This window comes from Sturnus vulgaris, chromosome 11 (assembly GCF_052056855.1).
Source record: "Sturnus vulgaris isolate bStuVul1 chromosome 11, bStuVul1.hap1, whole genome shotgun sequence".
Lineage (NCBI taxonomy): Eukaryota > Metazoa > Chordata > Aves > Passeriformes > Sturnidae > Sturnus > Sturnus vulgaris.
Genome location: NC_142253.1, coordinates 8,748,542 through 8,772,925, shown reverse-complemented (window position 1 = coordinate 8,772,925; position 24,384 = coordinate 8,748,542). Strand labels below are relative to the sequence as shown.

Below are 24,384 nucleotides of genomic sequence, written 5' to 3'. Positions count from 1 at the left end.
GCAATTTTTGTAAGATAGCTTTTGTCTTTTTAAACCAACAAATAACAGCAAACACCAAACCAATGTCACCTTACAGATTGCTCAGCATAGTTGCTACATGTTTCTGGATTTGACTAATAAAGTAAAGCAGAACAAACCATGGAGAAGAAAAGCTGGCACATAGTTACTTTTTGTGATTGTATTTAGTGTATTCTTTTGCGGTCTTTTCAGAAGAGCTTTCTGCTAGTCCATGTTGAACCTTGTCAGTTCAACGAATATTTCTGTGTTTCCAGTGCAGTGTGTGTTTGTAAGGGGAGTGAAGAGCAGAGCTCAGTTGCCTGCTGCTATCAACATCCACATGCACAAAACTGCAGATTTACAGAGAATTTAAATGCTAACATGGGATGTATTGAAGAAAAATTCAAGCAAGAATTGTTCTTTTTAAGTATTTGGCTGCCTAGGGAATTGTCCTCATTCACTAGATCATAAATAAAAATATAATTTTAATTAAAGGAAAAGTTGATAAAGTGATTGTCTATATTACATACAGTTTATGATAGGCTAATAGCTGTTCTGGTAAGCTGTTCAACTGCAGATGTGTTCTTGGAGACTAACAAGTGTTTATTATGCTCTCTTACACATAGCAGTTAGAGAATCTCTTTTTGGTTGCTTTATTAATTTATTAATATTAAACTTGGAGTGTTTTCTACTGGTTGGTTGTGATTAGTTGCCTACAGATAACAAGATGATCATGATTCCCTTGGTGCACTATTGCAGATTCTAGATATACATAAACCCATAGAATAAATCTGTTCAGATGATTACTGAATTTTCATTTAGGTGTTTATTTCTGTTCCGAAACAGCTAAACTGTTTTGGCAAATACTGCCAATGTTGTAAATGTTTAGCTGTCATTCTTTAAGACTTACTCAAAATGGACTGTGCCAGGAGGGTCATCCTGGAAGAGGGGAATTTATCTAATCATGTTTATGTAATTATTTATAGAAGTGGAGAGTGGTAGTGTTCTCATGAAGAGAAACAGCCTTTTCCATGGAATGCTGGGAGGGAGAAGGAGAAATGAGAGCTGGATGTTCCCCTAGAAATTAATCTGGTGAATAGCTGGCTTGTGTGTAGCGTGTTTGGCCATGTAACATGTTGAGATCCATGGTGTGCACATAAACAGTTGGTCAGCTCTGATTTGTATCTGAGCTGGTGGCCAACTTAATTAAAATAATCCTGTTTGTAAAATCATAAGCTGTATCGGTGGTAGAAACAAAAATGAAAAAACAACCTCACTAATTTGAAAACCTTCTAGCTCTAGGGTGCCACAGGCTGTGATGCAATTTCAGTGCTAATTACCCAGTAGAGCAGTTGTCTTGCTCTGAGTTAGCAGAGCCTGAGCCTCCTGCCAGTGTAACCTGTGTTACATGGATTGCTGATGGACTCCCTTTGGCCAGGCTTGGATTGCATGGCCTGAAACCCTTAGAGATTCCTTCCTCCCAAGAGCTGGACTGGGTTGAAATTCATACTTGATTCATTACATTCCTTGATCTTCCTCCAAGCATAGAGGCTCCTGACAAACTTAATTATGTTGGTCACTTCATTTTCTGTAATGGAAGGCTGCAGAGCATGCCAGTATTTCTGCTCTTGGCTGGGGAATGACTACATGGTGCAGAGAGGGTTAGAAATCACTGATTACTCCTTTCTCAATTGTATCAAAGCTGTTTCAAAACTAGAGGAAGAGAGCATTGATTGTCCCACTATAACAGCTGGTATATAACACTGAGGAGAATTTTGCTTCTGGCAGGATATGAATGAAAATTTAATTGTGTTTTTGGAAGGAAGAGTGTGACGCCCACTAGAGTCTCTCTTGTGCATAGTTTCTCCTCTTTTAGTTTTAGCATATTTCAGAAAAGTTAAGTTTTTTGATGGATTTCTGTTTTGCCGTTTCTAGACACTTTTGATTCATTCCACAGAACACCCACTCTCCAGCAGACTTGCTGATTTCTTCTTGGGATAGGAAAATCTGACAAAATGACACCCGTATCATACATGTGTCACAAAAACTTTTCATCTTTTTTCTACAATTATTTCTGTTTATCTGAGTGACCTGATATAATAGATGTCTTCTGCATATGCCTCCTCGTGAGCCTTCCTTTGGCCTTAGTGGGATGAGGTTACAGTTTTCATATTCAACAACTATAAGCAGAATAACTGACTATATAATCTAAGGAAGTAATATATAACAGTTATTTCCTTCATAGTAACATGACTGTCAGGATCTGTGCCTGTTTTTGTGTTAATATAAAAAATAATCAGTTGGTCCCTTTGGCGAGGCAGCTTTCAGCAGAGACTCAGTGGAGTGAGAAGGATCAAATCTGTTCCTGGAGCTAAACCCTCCCCTAAGAGGGGCTGCTGAGTAAAGGTTTCACGTGTAGAGGTTAATTTTGTTTAACAGTCTCTGAATCCTGTTTTCCTGTGTATAACAAACATTGGCATTGTGTGGAACCCCAACAGTTGCCAATTGTCAGTGTCCCCAGCGGATGCTGGGTTCAGAATCAGTGCTTTTGATGTTTCTCTTGTTTCTAGCAATCTGATGTGACACTGTGGCTTGGTGTTAAGGAGTATTTTGTGGTTTTTTGGTTTTGTTGTGTGGTTTTAAAATTTTGTTTTTATTTTTTATTAGAGTAACTTTTCTTTTGAATAATGTGTAAATCAAGAATCTCTGACAGTTTCTGGCTTTTTCTTTCCTCATCACATAAGAGGCCTTGACTCTTGGTTCTTCCAACTGACTGATTCTTCTCTGGTTTGGTGGTGGTGGGGACTCTTTACTTTGAACTCTTCATTAGTCTGGCTCCTGCCAAAGATGAGCAATCATCTCATAATGTGCATATGTTACTGAAGTCTGATATTCCTCTGTGCATTCTAGTGCAATGCAGCATTTTCTTCACACCCTGGCAAGTTGAGATGTCAGGATATGATAACATTACACATAGTAAACTCCTTTTATTAGCTTTTAGTTTTAAAATGACAGCTTTAACAAAAATAGTTTTTTAATAAAACTTTTCTGCTAATTATTGCCACACTGTGTTAGTATTTGGTAAAAAATACTGTTTTGGGACCCTGTTAAATTAGAACATCTAAATGGTAGCAATGAAATAAGAGGCAGCACTTCTCTTGGGAGGATATTTTGAGTATTTTCTCTTGGAGAATACTAGTACTACTTCAGTGATAAAAATCTCAGCACTTGAAATCATCAAGGGAGGAAAACTGAGTGATGACTTTGTACTGTTCTCTTTGCTGTGTATTTATCTGATTATCAGAGGTTAACTTGAAAATCATGATCTGGTTTCTTCTCTTGAAGCTATGTAATGAATTTCTATATTGATTATTCACCATCTTACTACACTGATGGCATAATAACTTCTGCTGAAAGATTTGCAGGCAGGTGATAAGTGATAAGAGACTTCTGAGTTAAATCCACATTTTTACAAATGGCACAGTTTTCCTGTATCAACAGCCTGAAGCTTCTATGATTTTTTGCTAGCCCTAATGATTGCAAAACTGATATCATAACTAGTGTGAAAAGAATTCATTTAAAAAAATGTTGATATGAGCAAAAGCCAAGCATGTGGGATGACAGATGAAAGTGGTGATAAATTGTGTGGGTGCTCTCCTGTAAGAAAGTGTCTGAATCATTATTCGTTAAACAAAAAAAGCTTGTTTTCTCTGTTTGCAATATTGGGACTTATTTAAAAATTCCTGGCATGTGATTGACATTCCATGAATAATAAAAAGCTTATTTTTGGAAATTAATAGTCATGACTTCACAATTACTTGAATTTCACAGTGTTGTGAACAATTCTGCAGGATTTTTTTAATGACATAAAGAGAAATACAGCACTGTGAGCATCCTTACTTAAAATTTAAGTCAGTGCAAGATCTGGTCAGAATAAATATGATCCAGATTGCTTAATGCATATAAGTGGTACAGTGGCATAGAATTAATTAATCCTTCATCTTTTTTATTTATTCTTTCTTAATAATAGCTCATGACTAGAGTGTTGCATAAAAATTGGAAGTTGTTTGTCCAAAGTAGAATGTTTTAACTGAAATTATCCCTTATGAGTTGGGAGCATAAGTATAACTATGCACATTTTTAAGCAAGTAATGCAGTATGGATCAGATTTTCAGAAGTATTCGGGCAGCAAAAAGTGCAAGTGATTAACTTCCATTAATTGTTTTATGTTAAAGATCTTTAAAAAGCCTACATTAATGTTGGTCCATATCTTTGTATACATAAATACTTTTGAAAATATTAGCCTTCAGCTGATTGTTGAAATAAGATTTAATTCTCCTTGGAATTTAACTTCTGGTTGTTTGGTTTTTTTTTGTTTTGTTTTGTTTGTCTGTTTTTGGTGGGTTTTTTTTAGTTTAGTTTAGTTTTGTTTTTGTTTTTATTGTTTGGTTTGTTTGTTTTTCTTTTGGTTTGAGCTCAAGATGGTTTTAAACATGGGAATTAAAGCCCAAATGAAAATATTGCAACATGGTTTGTTGGTCAAACACACCTGAGGAAATCTCAAAATGCCTGTCACAATACAGGCTAAAAAAGGTAGTTTAACACTTGGTGCAAACCCTGATGCTGTGATGTATCTTTAGACTGACCTCAGAGTCAGATGTGATTTGCATTTCTCTTGTGAATATGTAAGGCTGCACTTCTTCCCTATTTTAATATAAAGTTTTAGACAAAGCCACAGATGTTGTTATGCTCCTATATTGATTAATACACTCACTCAAGTTTAGGTCGCTGTAACTTTAATTTAAATATGAAATAGGTTGAATAGTCCATCCATGGAGAACAGAAAAGTTTAAACAGTCTTGATTTAAATATGAAAGGATGTACTTTCAGAAAGTTTACTTGGTAGTTTTTAACACCAGATTACCTTGCTGAGTCTGTGTGTAGCCCAGAATAACAGAAAACTTCATAAGAATACTGAAAAATTCACTATAGGGAATATGGCAATAAGAAAACTCACTACAGGAAATATTAAAGCAATCTCAGGAACTGCTGTGAGCACTCCTTTGAAGAGAGACTTGAATCAGGGCTTGACTTTTTGTGTGGGTACTTGGCTGCCTGAAGCACTTAGCTGATTTGGTGTGCTTTTCCCATGTCTCCAAAATTTGGGAAAGACCCTAATTTTCTTAAGCTCACTAATCTTCTCTAATGAAAAAACACAAAACTGGTTGTAAGTAAGGCACACAAGTTCCAACTGATGAAGTTCTGTAGTTCTATCCAATATTAGTCCAGAGTTGGCTCACCCTGCAAATGAATGAGTGAAGGAATTACACCTTTGCTGATGCTTTCCAGGCCATTGGAATTGCTCAGTAGCCACACAGGAATAGGAGGAGCTGCCAGGTTTTTCTTCAAGGGGTCCACAGTAGCTTCCCACATTTCCTGCTTTTCCAGCCTGCCAGGAAAGGAAGCAGTAGTTTCCAAGCACAGGGACTTGGGGGCTTCCACATCATTCCTCTGCACGCAATCCTTTTGTGTCAAGCCATGCTGATTTTTTTATTGTTCCCTGTTGGTGCAGGTAAATAGGTGTTAAATGTTCTATTCAGGGTCATGTGGTTTTTAACATATTTGGACATTCTCTAGAAATCTTTGAAAATCGGATCATATAATTGATTTCAGAAATGCCTTTTAACACTTTGACATACTTTGGTTCTCCGTCACAACAGATGTCAGAAAGATGTGGGTAATCTTCATTGCTAAATGAAATTTTAAGGCAAAAAGTGCTTTACTGCACTTTTCTCAAGATGATCTTAAAATATTATTTGCCTATAAAATCAAAAAATGCCTCGATCTATAAACTGAAAGGAATTTTCTTATTTCTATACTAGAAAAACACTTTCCCTGCTTTATTCCTCAGCTAAATTCTCTCTTCTATCTACATTTTGCAATTAAAAGCCTGTAAGCTACATGCCTTTTTGGGAGGGGAAAGTATATATTTGAGCCATTTCTTCTGTTGTTCTGATGTAAACTGAATGGAAAGTGAACATTCTCTGCTGTTTTTAACTCAGAGAAAGTATCACTGTTTCAGGCACATAAGCATTATTGGTGCTCAATTTCTGGTTCTATCTGCCTTGCTTACGTAACGCATTTGGAAATATGTTAAGATTTATGTGATGGGCTAAACCAGAATCATTAAAGCAGAAGGCTTGCTTGTACAATTGTGAATCTGTGTGCTCTGAAATAGTAGTAGCATCATGTTTTCCAGGAGATCTTTTTTATGGATGACTATCTCATCGGTAAAGCTCTCTTAGAAGGCTTGAACAAGGTCAGCAGCATGTTTATCCATTTCAGTCTTCTGATTTCTTAACTTGCAAGAATAAAGCTTGCTCTATTTGAATTTCTCAGGCTTCACCACATGGAATAATGTGTTACTCCAAAATACCCTACTTCCATTTTAGATTTCTATTTAATTGTAGTAAAGGGAATTGGAAACAGAAGTAGCAAATTGTAAATTACTGTTTTAAGATTTGGTAGTTACTGTTAATGCCAAAGCTGTTTACTCCAGTGATCAGCCACATGGAAAACTGGCTTATTTTTGTTAGTCCTCTGCCATGATGGAAGTATTTTTGTTGTTTTAATTTTCATGCCGACTTACCTCTTACTGCAAGTCTCAGAGCACACCAGTGTCTGATGGATGCTGGGCTCTCTTGTTGTGAGTTGAGACATGGAAGCCCAAAGTGCAGGAGTCCCAGCTGTGGCTTAGTTTGCAGATGATTCTGTGAAATCTGCCAATATTGTCCCTTGGCTCCTCCATCTGTACAGGAGAGACTTGCAGAGTGTTTCTCAGCAGAGTGGTCTCATCATAGGTCCTCTGGAAATTGTAAATTTTCAAATTATCAAAAATTCTAGTCTAGGAATTATAGCCTCCTGCATGAGTTTATGGTTATTCTCCTGCAGCATGTGGCTTCAGTGAGGTGAGAAAGTAGAACCATTCAATGTGTGAGCATGCAGAGTGGAAGGATAAGCTAAAACATTTGACATAACTCATACATAAGGGCATTAAGTAAAAGTTTTACCTTAATATAATTAAATAGGCAACTAAATGAAGTAAATATAATGATAAACAGCTGTTGGTTTAGTTGCAATAAAAAAAAAAAAAAAAGACAAATGTCATGTTCATTCGGTTATGCCAGAGAGGTAGGAGAAGTGCTTAGGAGAATTCTGTCTCTAGTCCTACATTGGCACAAGTTTTTTGTTCTAATTGCTCCTGAGTAGGAGGAGGATTTAAATAAAGAAGGATAAAGATATACAAGCTGAGGATTGTCTTCTGAAGTTTAGTTGCAGTTCAGTAAGACCCCTGACAAGTTGCCTCTTAGTTTGATAGGGAATGTCTTTTCCTGACAGATCCCTGGAGCAGATTCCCAGGTGCAGTGAAGCCTTTGGTCTGTGGTTTGTCTGTGATGTATCCTTGAGTCACTTAACCTGGAGTGGTTTCCAGGCCAGATCCTGCAGGTTGCAGGAGTTAAGCAAAACAAAACAAAAAACCTGAACAAAGCCTACCTAGGAATAATAGTTAAGTAGGAACACATTGTATCTTGTTAAAAGTACTTTATGCTTGTCTTTAATAGTTGAAGCAGTATTGTCTCCTTGTAATGCTTTCATTATATGTGTGTAAAGATATGAATCTAAAAGAGACTGTGATTATTTACTTTCCGTTTATTATTCTAGTTCTTTCATCATGAAAGTTCTTGTTTGCCCCTAGGGAAATGTAATTTTAAATACTTTGCCAAATCTTTCTGTAGTAGAAGAAAAAAAATAGTTTAATGGCTATTCTGCTGTGAGGCATTGTCTCGATTGTTTTATTGTACATCTGATGATAAAGCCTTTTAAAGAAACACTCAAAATCAAATTTTTATTAGTCTGTATGAATGTAATAAGAGTATTTGAAAACTGCATTATTTAGAATATATAAAACAAATGCACATATGGAAAGAGTTGTCAACCAATTGTCATAATTTTAAAGGGCATATTATGTTGCCTGTACTTATGCAGCTTGGGAGAAAAGGTGTCTGTGCATGTAAAGTTGGATTTCCTGCAAAAAAAAAAAACCCATTATCATAAAAGGTGGCATTTATAATTGATTGTGCAGTCTGTTCTGAACTTGTTACTGAAGAGTCGTATGAAGTAGGAGTGTGTGACAATGGTGTTTCAGTTTTGTCACAAGCCATTGTCGCCGGAACTGTTGCATTTCTCTTTTGATGGAAAGAGAACAAGCTGGAGAAGTCTGATTTAGATAATGCTATTAGAAAGTACATAACCATGGTGAGGAAATGATTACCAAAGATTTCTAAAAGCAAGGTTAGTAAGCACTCTAACATATCGTGCACTTCTCTTGGCAAAAGTGTTTATTCGATTGTGAACTGGAGTGAGGTCTCTCCAAGCTCTACCTTGGACCTCAGTTTTTTTGTTCTGCTAAAATAATGGGCATTTTCAGGTTGACTCTGGACTGTAAGCAAGGTTTTGGGTAGAGCTAGGTGAACACTTCAACCTGTTGTGCAAGAGAGGCAGCAGTGGCTTTCTGCAGAGCTAGGTGAAACAGTGCAGGATTTTAGGGCATTACAGGCTCCATCAGTAGTGTCTCATAGGCTTCTTTGCCTGACAGTGATCTGTGCAGCTTTTCAGCCTGAGCAGGCTTTGGGACCAAGTATGGAGTGTGCCTGAACCTGTAATCCTGACTGGACAGAGCTGGTTTGGCACAGCCCTGCTGAGTCTGAGTGCCTTTGTAGTTAATCTGTAACACAGAAGAACTCTGCCTGTGAAGAACCGACTTGATTTAGTTTCCTTTTAACTTTAAATGACATTGAAGCTGTTTCAAGAGTTGAAAATCCATTCTTTTCCTTTCCCCTTGAAATGAATAATTTCTAAATATTTCTTCACTGAAAAAAACCTTACACTTGATTTGACATATATGGCCATGCAAGTGGTTGCATGTTTGAATATTCTGCTTAGATATTGGACAAAGGTTTGATGGGGTGTTTTTTGCTCAAGTTCTGGTTATTGTAAATCATGTCTCAGTTATGCCTCTATGAGAATTAGTGGTGAAGTCAGGAGGTGGTACTGCTGTGGGCTATCCTGCATATGGAGATTGCCATGTGGCACATAAAGTGAAAGACAAGTCTTTTTAAGACCCAAGATCTGAGTTTTGGGCTGATGCAACAACGTTGGTTTTAACAAAAAATCTACCCTTTATTTCAGTCAGTTCTCACTAGTGAGTTGAAGGCTGAAGCAGCTGATTTTCCTGAACATATTAACTGTTCTTTGGGTTTCAGTGTTGCTTTTCTTTCCAACTGTCAGAATGTGAAAATGGTTCAGGTGGAGCAAATGGGTGCAGGTTCTGTTTCCCACTTGCTGGATCGAGGTATGAATCTGTCGTCTGCTTTGACATGGTGAGATCTTTCACTTGAGAAACAAAGTGCAATTTCTAAACCAAAAAGTTCTCAGCTAACCAGCAACAGAAGTGAGAGGAAACTTGAAGTTGTTTTCCAAGTGTGGAAATCACATTTAGCTGTGCCAGCAAAGACCTGTGTGTAAGTGCTGTTCAAGCTTCCTAATTCATCTGACTGCATCGTTTTGAAGTGCAGCTCAGCTGTCAGAGGGAATGACAAGCCACTGGAAGTGGTCATCTTTCCAGCTGGCATAGTGCTCCCAGAAGAGGCTATGCATCTGTCCCTTGAGATACTTAAAAAAACTTAAAAAATGCTTGAAGCTTTGACAAACTCAAATGCAAAGAACACTGCCTTATACATAGTTTAAGATTACTCATCTGATTAAATAACTGGAAAAGTGGTTCTATATGTACTGCTCTGAGTGGATTTTTATTAATGGATCTGATAGGATCAGTTGGAGGTGATGCATCCATATAAGTAAGGAAGAGTGAATAGGATTTCACTTTGCAGTGCAGAAGATGGGCTCCAAAATTGAAAAGAGTCTATGACAGGGCATCTATTTGCTACTTGTTTCAGTAGCAACAGAAATATTAATAATGCATACATAAAACACAGAACTTAAATTTTCTTCTTTTGTGTGTGTTTGAAGGTGTTCAGGCATCAGCCTCTTGGCTGTTATTTTGAAAAAACAGTGATCTCTCAGGGACAGGGATGGTGTGCATTTTTCTCAGAGGCTGTATTAATTTACCAGAGCTAAATACTCAACTGTTATTTGCATACAGATTTGTGTAGAATGAAAGGACTTTGATCCTGACAAAACACATATTTTGCAGAACAATATTATCTTGAGAGTGATTGAAACTTGCATAAACAAAGGTGCTGTTTGTACTGGCAAACTTGTCTTGCTACTTCTTCTCTCCCCACCCCTTGCTTCCCCCTCACCCATCCACTGCTGATGTCATTGCTGCAGCTACAAAGATCTCGGTTGCTTTCAGATGCTGTCACCTGCATAACAAAGCAGCGATGGAGCTGTATCATTTCTAAGCCTTCAGAAGTGTTAACAGATGTTCTTGAAAGCCAAAGAAGGTGCAGCATGAGAGCTGCAGAAGCTAAGAGATACTAAATGTAGATGGTAGGATAAAAGCCTGAATTTCTTTTTATCTCAAAGCTTCATAAAATTGAAAACTGTTTTTTTATGTTCCAAAGCTGTTTGAACTATGTATGGGTGGATTTGGAAGGAAGCTTGGTCTGCATGGTGTGAGCTGATAGAGCTGTAGATGTGTCGCACTGGTGTGTAACTTCCACTGATGGATTCTTGCTCAGCACTTGCTCAAGGGCAGAGTTGTGCTGAAAATCTCAGCTAGGCAAGGTGTGATTTCACAAGTCACTTCAGATTACATGAAAATACTTCAGGTGAGCTTTAGGTTGCACATTAAGAAAACTTCCCTTGAGGGTGGTGGAGCAGGTTAGCAGGGAGATTTGCAATCTTCGCCCCAGGAGGTTTCCAGGTCAGCCCCAAACTAGCCCACAATTCCAAATAGCTTCCCTTGGAGGGGTGGGTTGGACTGGATGACCTTCAGAGAGAGATCCCTTCCAACTGCCTTTTCAATGAGTCTGAAAAACAACACTTTTCAGGAGAATCTTGTGAGAACAAGCTTGCCTCGGAGTGTCTGTTTTGTTGGGACACTTAAATAGTTAATATGTGAATTCAGTCTGGTATCAATGGGTCAAGGATTTTTTTCATTCTGTCAGGATGAAAGATCAGATGTTTTTTCATTAGGACTGGCTGTTCTGTAACGCACAAATGAATAACCTTCAGGAGTCCTGAAATTCCCATGATGTCTGACAGGGATTGGCAGCGTTTAGGGTAGTTATAGGGGTCCTTTACAGCCAGAAGAATAGCAAAGCAGCACAGATAACATGAAACATTTTGAAGGTAAGACTGACACACAGGTCATATGTTCAACAGTACAGACTTCCCCAAGTGATTTACCAATTAAAAATAGTGGAAAGAAAATGTGGAATACTGCACCATAACACACGGGATGGGTTTGATGTAATGCTGCTTTTTCTTTTCATTAGTCACGTTGGAAAATACTGTTGGTTGTTATGAGTAGGCTGAAAAGCTTTCTGTTGGCTTTCCAGCATATCACAATATTAATTAAGCTTGAGAATTTTGTGTCTCTCCCCCTATTTAAGCATACCACAACAGATATGTTACATTAAGTGTCACAGCTCTGCCTGCAAGTAAATAGAGACAGTCAATCAGAGCTGTCCAAAGCTGAAGTCAAAATATCTGGCCTCCATGGATAAAGAAATCCCAGCAGGAGGCTGAAGAATGAAAAGTTTAATGGGAAGGCATTCTTTGTGACAGCATGGGAAGAAGTGGTATTTTGCCATGTTTTTATTGTATTTCTGTGGTGCCCATTCATGGGCATTACAGAAGTGTTTTCCATATGTAAGGGAAGGGCACTAAGTCCTAGTCTTTATCCTTGGTGGGCTGTGGGAGCTGTTTTCACCCTTACTGGGTAAAATAAAATAAGAGAAACCTACATTTACAGACATTAACCAAAGCCATTTCATACTGAAGTTGCAGACAACTGTATTGCTTTGATGCATGTTTTAAGATAAGACTTTGCTCTGATGCTCTAGTTTTAGCTCTGGTAATAAAGCTTGTTTTCCCAAGGAAATCTTGTAGAGAATTTTCTGAATTCTGAAGCGTTTTTAGCAATAACTTCCCTGCAGCTGAGGTGGAAACCAAATCAAATTTGCAGCTTAATATTAAAATTTGAATGATAGAATGGTATACTGGTACAGTGATCTCTGAATTCATAGGTATGTGACTTGAAAGTGCTTATACACCAGGTACTTTCAGAAATGTACCGAAGTGGATTTATAGTATGTAATATTGTTCCTATAGAGAATTGGACTCCAGTTACTCATAAGATACACTGGTTGTAAAAAATGAAGAGAGTTAATTATCTCCAGTTTCACCATACTTCAAACAACGTTTAAACCACGGAGCCTTTCTTCTTAGTAACTGTTCCTTATTAGAAAATCCAAAGCTTTCACAATAGACTTTGATCTTTACTGTAAAATGGAAGGAGGAGGAAAGCTTTCACACCAAAATGCTAATAATGTTCTCTTTGTTAGTGCCTTTCTATTGCATATTAAGTGGATCAGCCTATCAGTCCGAGTTCTGTAGCTTTGTAGGGATCCACCTTCCCATAAACCAGTCATCTTTGGACTCTGGCATGGACTATACTTTTTTCAGCTGCTGAAGAATGCTCTTTATGCTTTTCAAGTATCTGCCCTAAGTGTGGGTGGCTCTGTTAAACTAAAAGCATGTGAGTGGTAGGTGCACTGTCAATACACTGTTTCTGTATTGTTAAATGAGTTTATTGTATGAGCAATACTTTCTAAATGCCTGATGCCTAATGATTATATGATTGTGTTTTTACATTGTGGTTTGATGAGTGGAATGCTTGTTGTTGTATATGAGTCTCCTCACTCTCTCCAGGAAAAAAGGAATTAAAATCCAGTTTCCTAGGAAAGACTTATATCTTTTAGGTAGGAAGAAAAAAAAACAAATAAAAAACCAAGACACACAAAACCAAGCAAAACTTTCCAAGTAAATTATGCTAGAGTTTTGCATTTTTATAGTCCTCTTGAGTGCACGATGACAGGGTCAATAGGCATGTGTGCATTTTTGAATTATTTACACGTTACTGAATTCTAGACTTTCTGGACTTTTATTTATACTTTCTCAGTCCATTCAGCAGTTAGATGTCATTGCAGTGAGCTTCTGGGCATTCTGCCGAGTCTTCACTATTGTCAAGATGCTGGATAAAGTACAAAGGAAAATGCTTGTGTTGTTTCCTTGTAAAATTTTATAAGTAATGTATAACCTCAGGAGTGAGACCACTCTTTTTAAAGTTAGAGCACAGTTAGATGAAAACAGGACTGACTCACTTTTCTTGACTGTCTGTCTGTACAGGTGGTTGGAATGTGCAGATCATTTCGACATGCCAGAACTGTAAATATTCATGAATTAATAAGAAAATCTGAGCTAAAACTATGTCTGTGTTTAGTACTGTAAAACTGTGTAATAGTGTAAATGTTAAGATAACTGAAGATAAGTCTTTTCTGAAGAATTAAAACTGAACAAAACCGATTTGAAATCTCAGCAGCTCTGCATTATTGCCTCTCTTTCAGTTGATCTTGTAGGTATAATGACATGTTTTGCAAAGCCTTGTCCCAATGCACTATGGCATGTAGTTTTCCATGACTGTTAAAAAATCCCTCTGTAAATTTAGAGTTGCTTTTTTAGCACCGGTTGATGTTAATTTGGTTAAAATGTAGTAAGATGGAGAAACGTGTGGGGGATGGTATTAAATACTATTTTTTCATTGACTGTACTATGCTGAAGCTAATTGTTAATTTCCCAGGTTAATGCCTGTGAAAATATGATTTCTCTGTGTCAAAAAAACTCCCAAAATATAGATACTGACTTACAAATCAGATTTGAGGTGGAGCGAGTGCCTCATCGTTCCTTGTCCTCCTTTTTCTCAGTGTTTTGCTCTGTACATTGCACTGCAAAGAACAAAGCAGTGCAGCAGCAGTGTTTCCCCCCTGCATTTTAGAGAAGATGCTTGTAAATGAGCCTGAATGGAGATTGTTATGCTTTGATATCAGTTGAAAGGAAATGTGTCCATGCTTTAGTACTTTCTAGGCAAGATCATTTCGTAAGTCACAGACTTCTTACATGAGAATCTGAGAACAGCCATGCTGTGCCTACTCAGAGAACAGACAGGATTTGAGCCTCTTGGCACTATAATGACAAAATGGAAAGTGATTTTGTTTTTCCTGTAAGAAAATGAAAGAAATGTATTTAAACTGATTTGTTTGCTGTTCTCATGTAATTACTTCTTTTTACTTATTTCCTCTCTCTTTTTCTTCCAAGTTTGTGCTGAAGCTTTCAATCCAGATGAAGAGGAAGAAGATACAGAACAAAGGGTAAGAGTGAGGGAATCACTCCATGCATGGTTCTCTCTACAGATTGACAGACAGATGTGCATTGCCTTTTTTGCCTTTTCTTACCACTTGTGCTTTTCGTGCTGAGCCTGGTGTGGTGACACTGGCAAAGTGACGTTGCTTTGAAATTCAGAGCTACTTTGTCTCATGGATTTTTTAAATCACTACAGCTTTAATACAATTTTACTTCAGAAGACTTGAGAGCTATGTTTAAGTCTAACATTTTTAAAATTTTGGCTGTTTTCCTTTCTTAATTCTCTTAAAGGCTTGTTGAGGCAATTCCTAGATCATCGATGCTGTTGAAAATTAGTTAAGCTTTACCACAGCTGTTTCTTCATGGGTGCTTAAAATTCCTCACATGCTTTTTACTGTCTTTCTTGTCAGAGTGGTTCTGCCTGGGTAGGAGAAATGCTTGGTTGAAATATTTTAAGTCTGCAGCCACCTGTTTTTTCTCTTGGTCTTGAAAGTTGGGAATTTCTAGGAATTGCAAGTTCAGATACTGTAATTGTATTTCTTTAGAGGTGGGTTTGTGTGAGCAAATCTTGCAGCCTGGTTGGTGGGAATCAGTGTTTTCTCCCTGGACTTCTGGTGTTCCTTTCCAGATTCCATTGCAAGGATGCTTAGACTTTTGCAATGAAAATCTAAGTCTAATATGATTTCTCTTTAAAAAGAAGAGATACTTCATAAATATAGTTTGTAAATAATTTTTTGTTATATAAAAAGAAACTACCCTGAGTGTGTCTGGTTATCCAAATGTTTGTAAACTTGGACACATTTATTCCATCAAAAGTCTTAATTTTCTTGAGTGGTGATTCAATATTCTGTTTTCTTTCAAAACAAGGATCTGAGACCTGATTAACCTTAAGAAATAACTTTTTAGAAATGCCTGCTGAAATAACTAGTTTTTGGAATCCTTGTTATTCCAGAAATAAGAAATGTTAATGTGGTGCATGTCAGGTAACTAATTTTTGAATATATTTTCATAATTAGCCCCTAACAAGCAAATATATCTACATTTTTATGATACAGTGAGTATTGGTGCCTTTAACCTGATGTTTCTAAATGGAAGAAAGTAACAAAATATCTCAACAAAGCTTTTATTTAAGTAATTTTGTTAGGAAAAAACATGCCTGTTCAATAACTTCTTATTGGATGGGATGAGATTCGTATGTATCATATAGGATATAAACTGCCTGTATGCCAACAGTAATTATACTGGGACTAATATAGCCAGAGTTTAGGAAGAAAACTGTTCACTTCTTCCTCTATTTTGTATGTTCAAGCTTTGACTGTGGCTATGGCTGTGTTAGAAGGGAAAGGAATGGAATGGAAAAGGCATCCTCTTCTTTCTTGTCTTTCTTCACTGTTATTTTTCAAATGTTAATTGTTAGCATAATATTTTTCTTATGTGTCTTTCATTCTGTCTTGCATTTTATGTTTATATGTAAATACTGTTAATGCAAACAATAAAAAAGGATTGTATGCTTTTGACACTTACATTCTTTTCTGCTGTTTCATGCTGAAGTGAAGGTTTAGTCTGTAATCATATTTCTTTGTTGTCGTGACTGTTCTGTTCTACTTTGTTTTAAAGGTAGTTCATCCAAAAACTGATGAACAGCGATGCAGACTGCAGGAAGCATGTAAAGACATCCTGCTCTTCAAAAACCTAGATCAGGTAATAGCATTTCAAGGAAATCTTAAATGGAGTTAATTTTTTGTTATGTACGGTTAATATGATCTCAAAGTCCAGACGCAGTTTTTAAAGACCAGAAGATAGGATTCTGTTTAAAAGATAAGGAATGTTTTCAGTGCAGTGGTGCCAAGAGATACTGCAATGATAATTCCCAACTTCAGGAGCACAGTAAATATTTCAAGTATATCAGCAGCATGAAGACTGGCTTGCGTGTTCATGCAGTGTATTTTTAGAAACTCAGCTGTGATCTACATCTTCAACTTTGAACATCTGGTCATTGAAAATGCAGCAAAAGTATATTGTCGATGGGCTTGGGAATAGCAAAGATGGTAAAGCAGGTCAGCATCAAGGCAAGGCATTTATATGGTGTCGTCTTTCTTGGATTTCACAGTTTCCCTGGCCGTGCTGCTTGCAAAAAAAAGGAAGTTTAGTCATGGCTCAACAGGGAAATCCAGCTGGAGCCTGCTGTGCAGACCAGCATTATCCCATTTTCTGTGTGGGCTCTGCATCTATACCTATCCTGTCTCATCTGGGCTAGAATTGCAGCTTCTCTAAGTCAACAGACTCTCCAGGAAAATGGATCTATGGAGAGTCGTGTTTAATGTAGTCCTGGTCATGACTAGGGCTCTTAGATGATGACAGTACAGATAATTTACTGATAGATCCTGGTGCCATTTCTAGACACACGTACAATGAAATACATGTACTGTTGATATGAATTGATGTGTGTCCATTGCAGTGAAGCTATGCCAGATTATACCAAATGTATGTGTGTGCTTTGGCACTCAAATGGTATATGAAAATTGAGCCATTTAGACATAAATTTGAGATAATGGCTCTTCTGTGCTAGAAATCTGGTTATGTGCATTATTGAACTTATATTAATAAGATGGAAAGGAGTGAGCTGCTAGTAGAAATCAATATGTAATACTACTATTACTTGTATTTTTGTACAGTGAAATGTACAAAGGTGTGGTGCATGTTCCAGTTCACTATCCAGACCAGATGAAATGAACTCGCCCTTGTCCAGCAGTAATGCTAAGATGTGATTTCTGATAGTTGGATTTTCCCCCCTCTCCTACTTGTTTTCTAGGAGCAGCTGTCTCAGGTCCTTGATGCCATGTTTGAGAGGAAGGTGAAACCTCAGGAACATGTGATAGACCAAGGTGATGATGGAGATAACTTCTATGTCGTTGAGCGGTAAGCAGCTGTGCCTGTCAAATGTAGAGGATGTTTCTTTTCAGCTTCTTAGAAATGGCAGGGAATGTTTATTACAGGACAGAAGGAAAATAATTTGTTCAGTTTAGTTTTTGTGCCTATCATCATGAGCACAGCTTAAAACCAGCCATATTACATGTTGTCTCTAGATCAGGTGATAATTTTTCCTGAAGGAAGTTGGGGAAAAGTAGCTCTGTGGTAAGGGAAAGGAGTAGGAGAATATTTTCAGGAAGGAGAATATAGGAAATAAAAATCCATGGTAGTGGTTACCATGGAAAAACAGTTAGTTTTGGTGACTGACTTCGGAGAGAGTTGGGGTTGCTCTGCCTCTGTTGGTTGTGATTTATATTTGCAGAGTTAAAGGTGCCATTTTGGAATTTTTTCCATCGAGCAAATTCACAACATAATTTTGGGAATCATGTATATGTGTAATAGGCATATAATACATACATGTGTGCATTGACATTTTGAGTATCTTTTACCCTTTGTTGAAAAAAATCTGACTAATGTTACTATGAATAACTGTATCCAAAGAGTAATTAGGAACATGGATTTACTTCCTTCTGCAAAACTGTAATATTAAACTGAATATTACTGAGTGATTTACAAATGCCTGTTGGAAAACATGATCTTAGCAAACTGTTTTTTTGGTGCACTGTTATCTTGTTTATTACTGAAATAATGGCACCATTAATTTTGTATGAAATGCTTTCAAAGCATTTCAAGACAGGTTGTTGCCTTTTGAATTGCAGAAGAATTTCTAGGTTAAAAATAGTTCGTTTGAAGTGATTCTTGTTCATTTTAAGGACATTTCCCTTTCTGATTAGTGAAATTACAGAACATAAGACTGCATCAAATATATTCCAACCATATGCCCGTTCCCTGTCCTCTGCTATATCAAGCCATCAGCCTAAAACAGTGCCCTATTTCTATACCCTGTTGTCTTCCTCAGCTGCTCTCCCTCCATCCAGTCCCATGTCTTTGGCTAGGCAGGCCACGTTCCTTCTTTTGCCACGTTCACCAGAGAGATCAAGCTGTTACAGATAAGAGTAAGGTACTGCAGATCAGAACTTGTGGGAGCCAGAGCCACCAGCTCTGCAGAGATGAGATCCGTGCAGAGCAGTGGTTCCTCATTTTGGGGAAACTTAAACTCTGTTTGGGAGCCTCTCAAAAATCTTAGATACCATCAGCTTATCTTGGTTTGTTTGTGTGCAAGGCTCTTCTGTTGATTCTTAAAACTCTCTGCTATGAGTTTTAACCTAAAATGAAGAAGTGAAATAGAACCTTACCTTAGGTATTTAGGTAAATGCTTTATGGTCCCTGTTCTACTGATGTAATGTTACTCCACAACAGGTTTTTTCTGTCAAGAGATAGTTGTGTTGGAAGTTTTCATGGTTTTAGGTTTTTGTTCTGTTTTATTCCCACGTTAAAAGTATGTGGCAGAAAGGTTGTAGAGTGAAGGAAATTAAACTTGGCATTTTGTAGTGACGCCATGGCAGCCTTTGCTGTGAACAGTAACTTGGCTGCAACTCTTACTGGCTGTTTGTTTAATAGGAATAACTTCTGCAGTTAGGAATTTTCAGTCCTTTCTCCCTTTCCAGTCTTCTTCCACCTCCTACCCAGTAATTTTTTCATGCAGAAGAATAGCAGAATACTGGTCCTTATGGAAAGCCACAACATTTCTGCTTGTGTGCAAGTGCAAGTTCGGGGGACTCTGGCTCTTTCATGAGTAGGCATGTCTTCTTACTCCCAAGTAATTAATGCCTAGGTATTCCTGAGGATTAGTTTCTGTCTAAATGAACAGTGACTTTGTGTTCTGTCACTGGCCTTTTTTTCCTGAAGTCTTCTGCTTGCAGTACTTCCTCACCAGATGGCTCATGTTTGAGTGTCTTCACCGTGCACAGAGGAGCAGCAGGCAGGGAGGTACAACCTGAGGATGCAGCAGGTTTTAGTGTCCTCTGCATGGAGGGGAGAGCTCAGAGGGATGCTTTGCATGGCTGAACATGGGATGCTCATTGCTGCTGAGGAGGCACCTGCAGGGTCTGTGCTGATGGAGCAGTCATCACTCAGGAGGGGCAGCATTGGCCTCTGCTGCCTCTTGGCACAGACTGATCCACAGTCTTGCTGAGCTGCCCTCTTCTGCTTTTTTACCTTTTTTTTTTTTTGCCTGAGGGTTTTATATTTTTTCACGTCAATACTTTTCCCTTGGGCTCGTAACGATTCCCATCTCAACAATTACACTTCGGTCTGTTTTTATTCTTCTTATCTTGCAGGGCTTTAGCTCGTGGACTCTCTCACAGCTCAGCAATAGTTTTCTCAGTAAAGCTGAGCCAAGGTCACCCAGTGTTGCATCACCAGATTAATCCTTGGGCCAAAGACAGCTGAATGCTTGACTGAAGGTTGTTATGTGGCTATAGTTATTTGGAAATAAGTGGCACTAGTAAGTGACTTTCAGGCTGAAGGATGGGAGAAAGTTGTTGTTGCTTAAGGTGTTCACATCTGGTTCTTCAGATCAAAAAAACAACTCTGAAGATTGTTGCCTTTGGTGCCTCTCAGAGAATCATTAAATAGGTATCAGACATTACAAGAATTAGTGACACTTGCCATGAACACTAATCCTTTTCCAGTTTATTTTTAGTATGCTGCTGGTTTCTTACTCTCCAGGATGTGAGTAAGCAGTAGAGTAAAAAGGTGTCTGGTGGGATTGTTATGGAGTCTCATGTGCCTTCCTCCCTACTACCATTTCTGGTCATTCATTTTCTTTTTTTCTTATGTGTCTAGTGAAGTTATGGGATATAATACAATTTCTTCTGACAAAGATCTAAACTTCTTGGGAAAATTATGTGTGTGTATGTGTAGCTGCTTAAAGCCAGGATGATGTTCCCTACCTGCTTTTCTCCTGGACATGATACATTTTGTGAAGTGTCTTAGGCCAGTGGGTAGTCCCTGAACAATCTCTGTTGACATAGCTAAGAATTAATCAAACCTACTCCAACTGAATCTTTAAATTATTCTTTAAAGCCTCAGGCATGACAGTCCTGAAGTTGTTTCACTTTAAAAGGGCTACCTTTCTGTGCACAGTGTTTTTGTTTTCATAGGCAGTTCCTGTGATGCAGTTTGATGCAGATTTGTGTCTTGACTTGTGACTTGCTTTACTTGTGCCTGCACTTCATCAGAGTAATCTTTTGTTTCATTGTAAATTCTGGAATGCTGTTCTCTTCACTTGTTATAGTGTAGGAAGTGTGCCTCATGGAGAACAGGGCATGGGAAACCTTTTGAATTTGAACGGGTTACAGCTGGGTGTGAACAAAGTGCAAGGAGATTTCTGATGGCTGGGCATTTCCTCTTGATCTGTTCAGAGATCTTGGTTAGATACTAGCAGGTTCAGAGCATCTTGGGGTTATGATATACACATACCCTAAAGCTGGAGTTGAGATAAACCCATAGTAGCAGGTGAACAGTTGGATTGAGTGTATCCCAAAGGTCCTTCAGCAATGCTGGCACTGAGAAAATGGGTAGAGATGGATTTGAGTCGCTCTAAAGAGGCCTCACTGGGCAACACACATGCTGTGAAATGTCAGTGTTAAAGATGATGAAACTACTTCTCACCCTGGCCAGAACAGCAATGTCAAAATATTGTGCAGAGGAAACCAAGTAGATCCTGCCCATATCTATCAGGAGTGAAATGCTTTAGTAAGAGACAATTATTGGGAAAATGGCGTAGATAGAAGCAGCCGAGAATCAGGCAGTTGGAAAGCTCAAAAAGTTCCATCTCACACAGCAATAAAAGGGCTATTTGTGTAACAGCAAAAAGCTGTTTTCAAGATTCGTTCTGGGATATTGTCTAATAAAAAGTATTTATTCTGTTGTTTTCCAGAGGATTGTACGATATTCTTGTAGCAAAAGACAACCAGTCTCGCTGTGTGGGCCGCTACGATAATCACGGCAGTTTTGGGGAGCTGGCATTGATGTACAACACTCCTAGAGCTGCCACCATTGTTGCCACAACAGAAGGAGCCCTTTGGGGACTGGTAAGGAAAGGAAGTTACTCTCATATGCATAATATTTTAAGCAGTACCTCACCGTGTCCAGAGCTTCTCTTGATATGGCTCCTCTGCTCACAGGTATTTTATCAGGATCTGCTATCTCCTGGCTTGATAGATCCATTGTGTAAATCTTTTTGGTTGACTTTCTGGAACAACTTGTCTGTAAAAACTATATCACTAGTTCTATCTGTCCCTTTATAGTTTTGTTTTTACTGTAATTGTGGCTTTTGTTAGGGGAGAAGAAAAAAATCCTGGTTTTGTTTTCATCCTGCAGAGGATAGAGGAGGCATTAAAGCATTTTTTTTTTGGGGGGGAACCATATCTAAATTATGTTCTTTATTTTCAACCGACCTTCCTACCATTTTGTCTCTAAAGGGAATGGGAATGTGTTAAATATTGTCTTGAGGTTGTTAGTAATTTGGAGAGGTCAGAAAACTGCCCAAAGCTTTGTTTTCCTTCACAATAAACTGTTGTTCTGTTACCTTGGAAGAGGTACTCGGGTCAGCATGACCCTACAGATACCAAGCTAAACGATGGTGCTGCTTTGTCTCTAGCGCAGCAGTGCTGAATGTGAAGCTGTAGCCATTAGTTTCCTTTTTTAGCTCTTTTCTCTGCACTATTTGGATGGGGTTATTTTCCCAGTGCTCCCTTACTCATCTGTGAGGATTGGCATAATAAGTGGATTGTGCGATCAACGGAGCCTTTGAAGCCACAAGTGTTGTGTGCTGTCCCTGTGCCCCGGGCTCCTGGGCAGCTCTGGCTGGGGGCTGCCCGTGTGCTGTGACCTTGATGGGAGCACTGATAAGCTGCTGCACATGGCTGTTTGTGCAGTCTCAGCGCTTGCTGGGAGATCTGGCTTCCCTTTCATTTGTGAGGTGAAAGAAAAGAGTTTGGGAAATCAACCAGGGAGTAATGTCAGAATCTCATTTCTGGAGGAAGACAGAACAAAGCAGCTAGCTACAAACTGAGCTCATTCATAAAAGGAAGAAAATGAGAAGATGATTCTTTGTTCCAGTTTGCCTTCGAAAAAAACTGCACAAATTGGGTTAATTTTGGATTTCGTTTTTCTGTGATTATATTCAATTAATTAGCAAGATGTAGATGAGCAGGGACCTCTTGCTTAATCTGTTCTTTGAACATTTTATTAACTAAGGCTGCATTTTCCTCTCAAACTTCAGTTATTTCTTCCAGTTATTCTGTTTGTTGCCATGTTTTATTGTACTATTTTGTCGCTGATGTAATATAAACATCTTTTTATTAGTATGCAGAAGTTATTCTTTAAGCTCTTTGGTTATCTGCCATTTGGGAAATGTGGATTACTCCTGCTGCATTGCAGGCTTAGGCTAACAGAAATCGGGAAGGCTTAGGCACAAAGCAGTTGTCACAGTGGGTCCTTTCTGGAGCAGGGAAATGTCCTCAGCCTTTGCTGCTGAGTGTGTCTAGGGGAAGCCTCACGATCACACACACTGCCTTCACAACTTGGGGTTTTTTTTGTTCAAATACTGCTGCTTCTCCCTCACTGATACTCTCAAGCAGGTGAATTCTGACTTTTTATGCTTTTACAATCCCTCCCACGGTTTCTACATCTTTCTCCTTCTCCAAACCACAAACATTTGAAGACGCTTTTACCACTGAAGAATTCCTTTAAAAACAGAAAAATAACTTATGCTTTATCTCCCTTGGATAACAGTAATACCATCCTGCCTTTCATCTTCCTCATCCTTCAGCTTTAATGTTCCATTGGGATCACGTCTGTAAGTCCTTGTTACAAGTATTTGCGGCCTGCATCCCTTAAAAATGTCCACTTGAAAATACCTCTTCACCTCAAAATGCTGCTGCTTAGGTACCAGCTGATGGTTTTGGGAACTGGAGGAATAGCTCTCAGGATGTTTCTGCTAATTGTACTTTTTAAGTGTCGTGGGGATCTTTTTGTTTGTTTTTTTGTTTGTTTGTTTTTGTGGTTTTGTGGTTTTGTTTGTTTGTTCTGACCAAATCTCTGCTCCTGCCCTCTGACTTTTTTTTCTTTAGGGCCGCGCTGTTCCCGGTGCCGCGCCCGCAGCGCCGCCCTGTGGCCACGGGGGGCAGCGCGGGCGGGGCTGCCAAGGGATTTTGCCCCCTTTGCCCTTTGGGCTTTTTACCTCCTTTGCCTTTTGGGCTTTTTGCCACTTTCTCCTGTGGGCTTCACAAACGCACCCAGCAGCTTTTCCTCGTGGAACTCACACACAGCTGGCTGTTAGGAAGTGGTCCTTCCAGAAGCTGGCTCTTGGATGTGAGAAGATGGAGTGAACAAGCCTGCTGCTGTTTGATACTCTGTTCCTGACCTGTTCGAGACCAGTATAATTCGTCTACTTTTGAAATTTGTGACTCAAGTAGAGAAGAATCCAATTCAGACTTAGTTCTGCAGTTTCCTTAACTAGTGCTGGACATGCTGGTTTTCACTGGCTTCAGCAGGAAGAGTGAAACTTTGTCATTTAATGCAGAAACACGAAAGATATATTAGCAAACAGGAAAAAACCTCAACCCAGAAAAACAGTATAAGATAGAATAAAAATTGAATCCCTAAATGGTTTTCTAAGAAGGATCAGGTCTTACAGCTCCCTGTTTTTTAAATTTGCTGTAAGTACTCTAACAGGAGCTGTTGCAGTCACCATCGTAGTGGATATGGTATCACTTTAGCAGCTGCTTTCTCAGCCCTGGCATTTGCTGTAAATACTCGTTCATGTTTGTCAGTTCTTTAAACAGGAAGCATTTCAGTGAAGAGGAATAATGTATTTCTCTGTGCTGTTTCTTGCAGGATCGAGTGACGTTCAGAAGAATTATACTGAAAAACAACGCAAAGAAGAGGAAGACGTATGAATTATTTATTGAGTCTGTGCCCCTTCTTAAATCCTTGGAGGTAAAACCTCTCAGAGATATGTACATCAAATTCTTGCATAAGCAGTCAGTGTTCCTGCTA

General features: G+C 38.5%; 1 protein-coding gene across 1 annotated transcript in view; it reads left to right on the top strand.

Annotated features, from left to right (window-relative positions):
- The window catches only part of PRKAR2A (protein kinase cAMP-dependent type II regulatory subunit alpha), a 59,980-nt gene that overhangs the window by 25,942 nt on the left and 9,654 nt on the right, over positions 1 to 24,384 (top strand). The window contains exons 3-7 of the mRNA XM_014872787.2: positions 14,401 to 14,453; positions 16,063 to 16,146; positions 17,258 to 17,364; positions 21,260 to 21,413; positions 24,223 to 24,324. Coding sequence (XP_014728273.1) covers positions 14,401 to 14,453; positions 16,063 to 16,146; positions 17,258 to 17,364; positions 21,260 to 21,413; positions 24,223 to 24,324 — 500 coding nt within the window. The remainder of the gene's footprint in view (positions 1 to 14,400; positions 14,454 to 16,062; positions 16,147 to 17,257; positions 17,365 to 21,259; positions 21,414 to 24,222; positions 24,325 to 24,384) is intronic.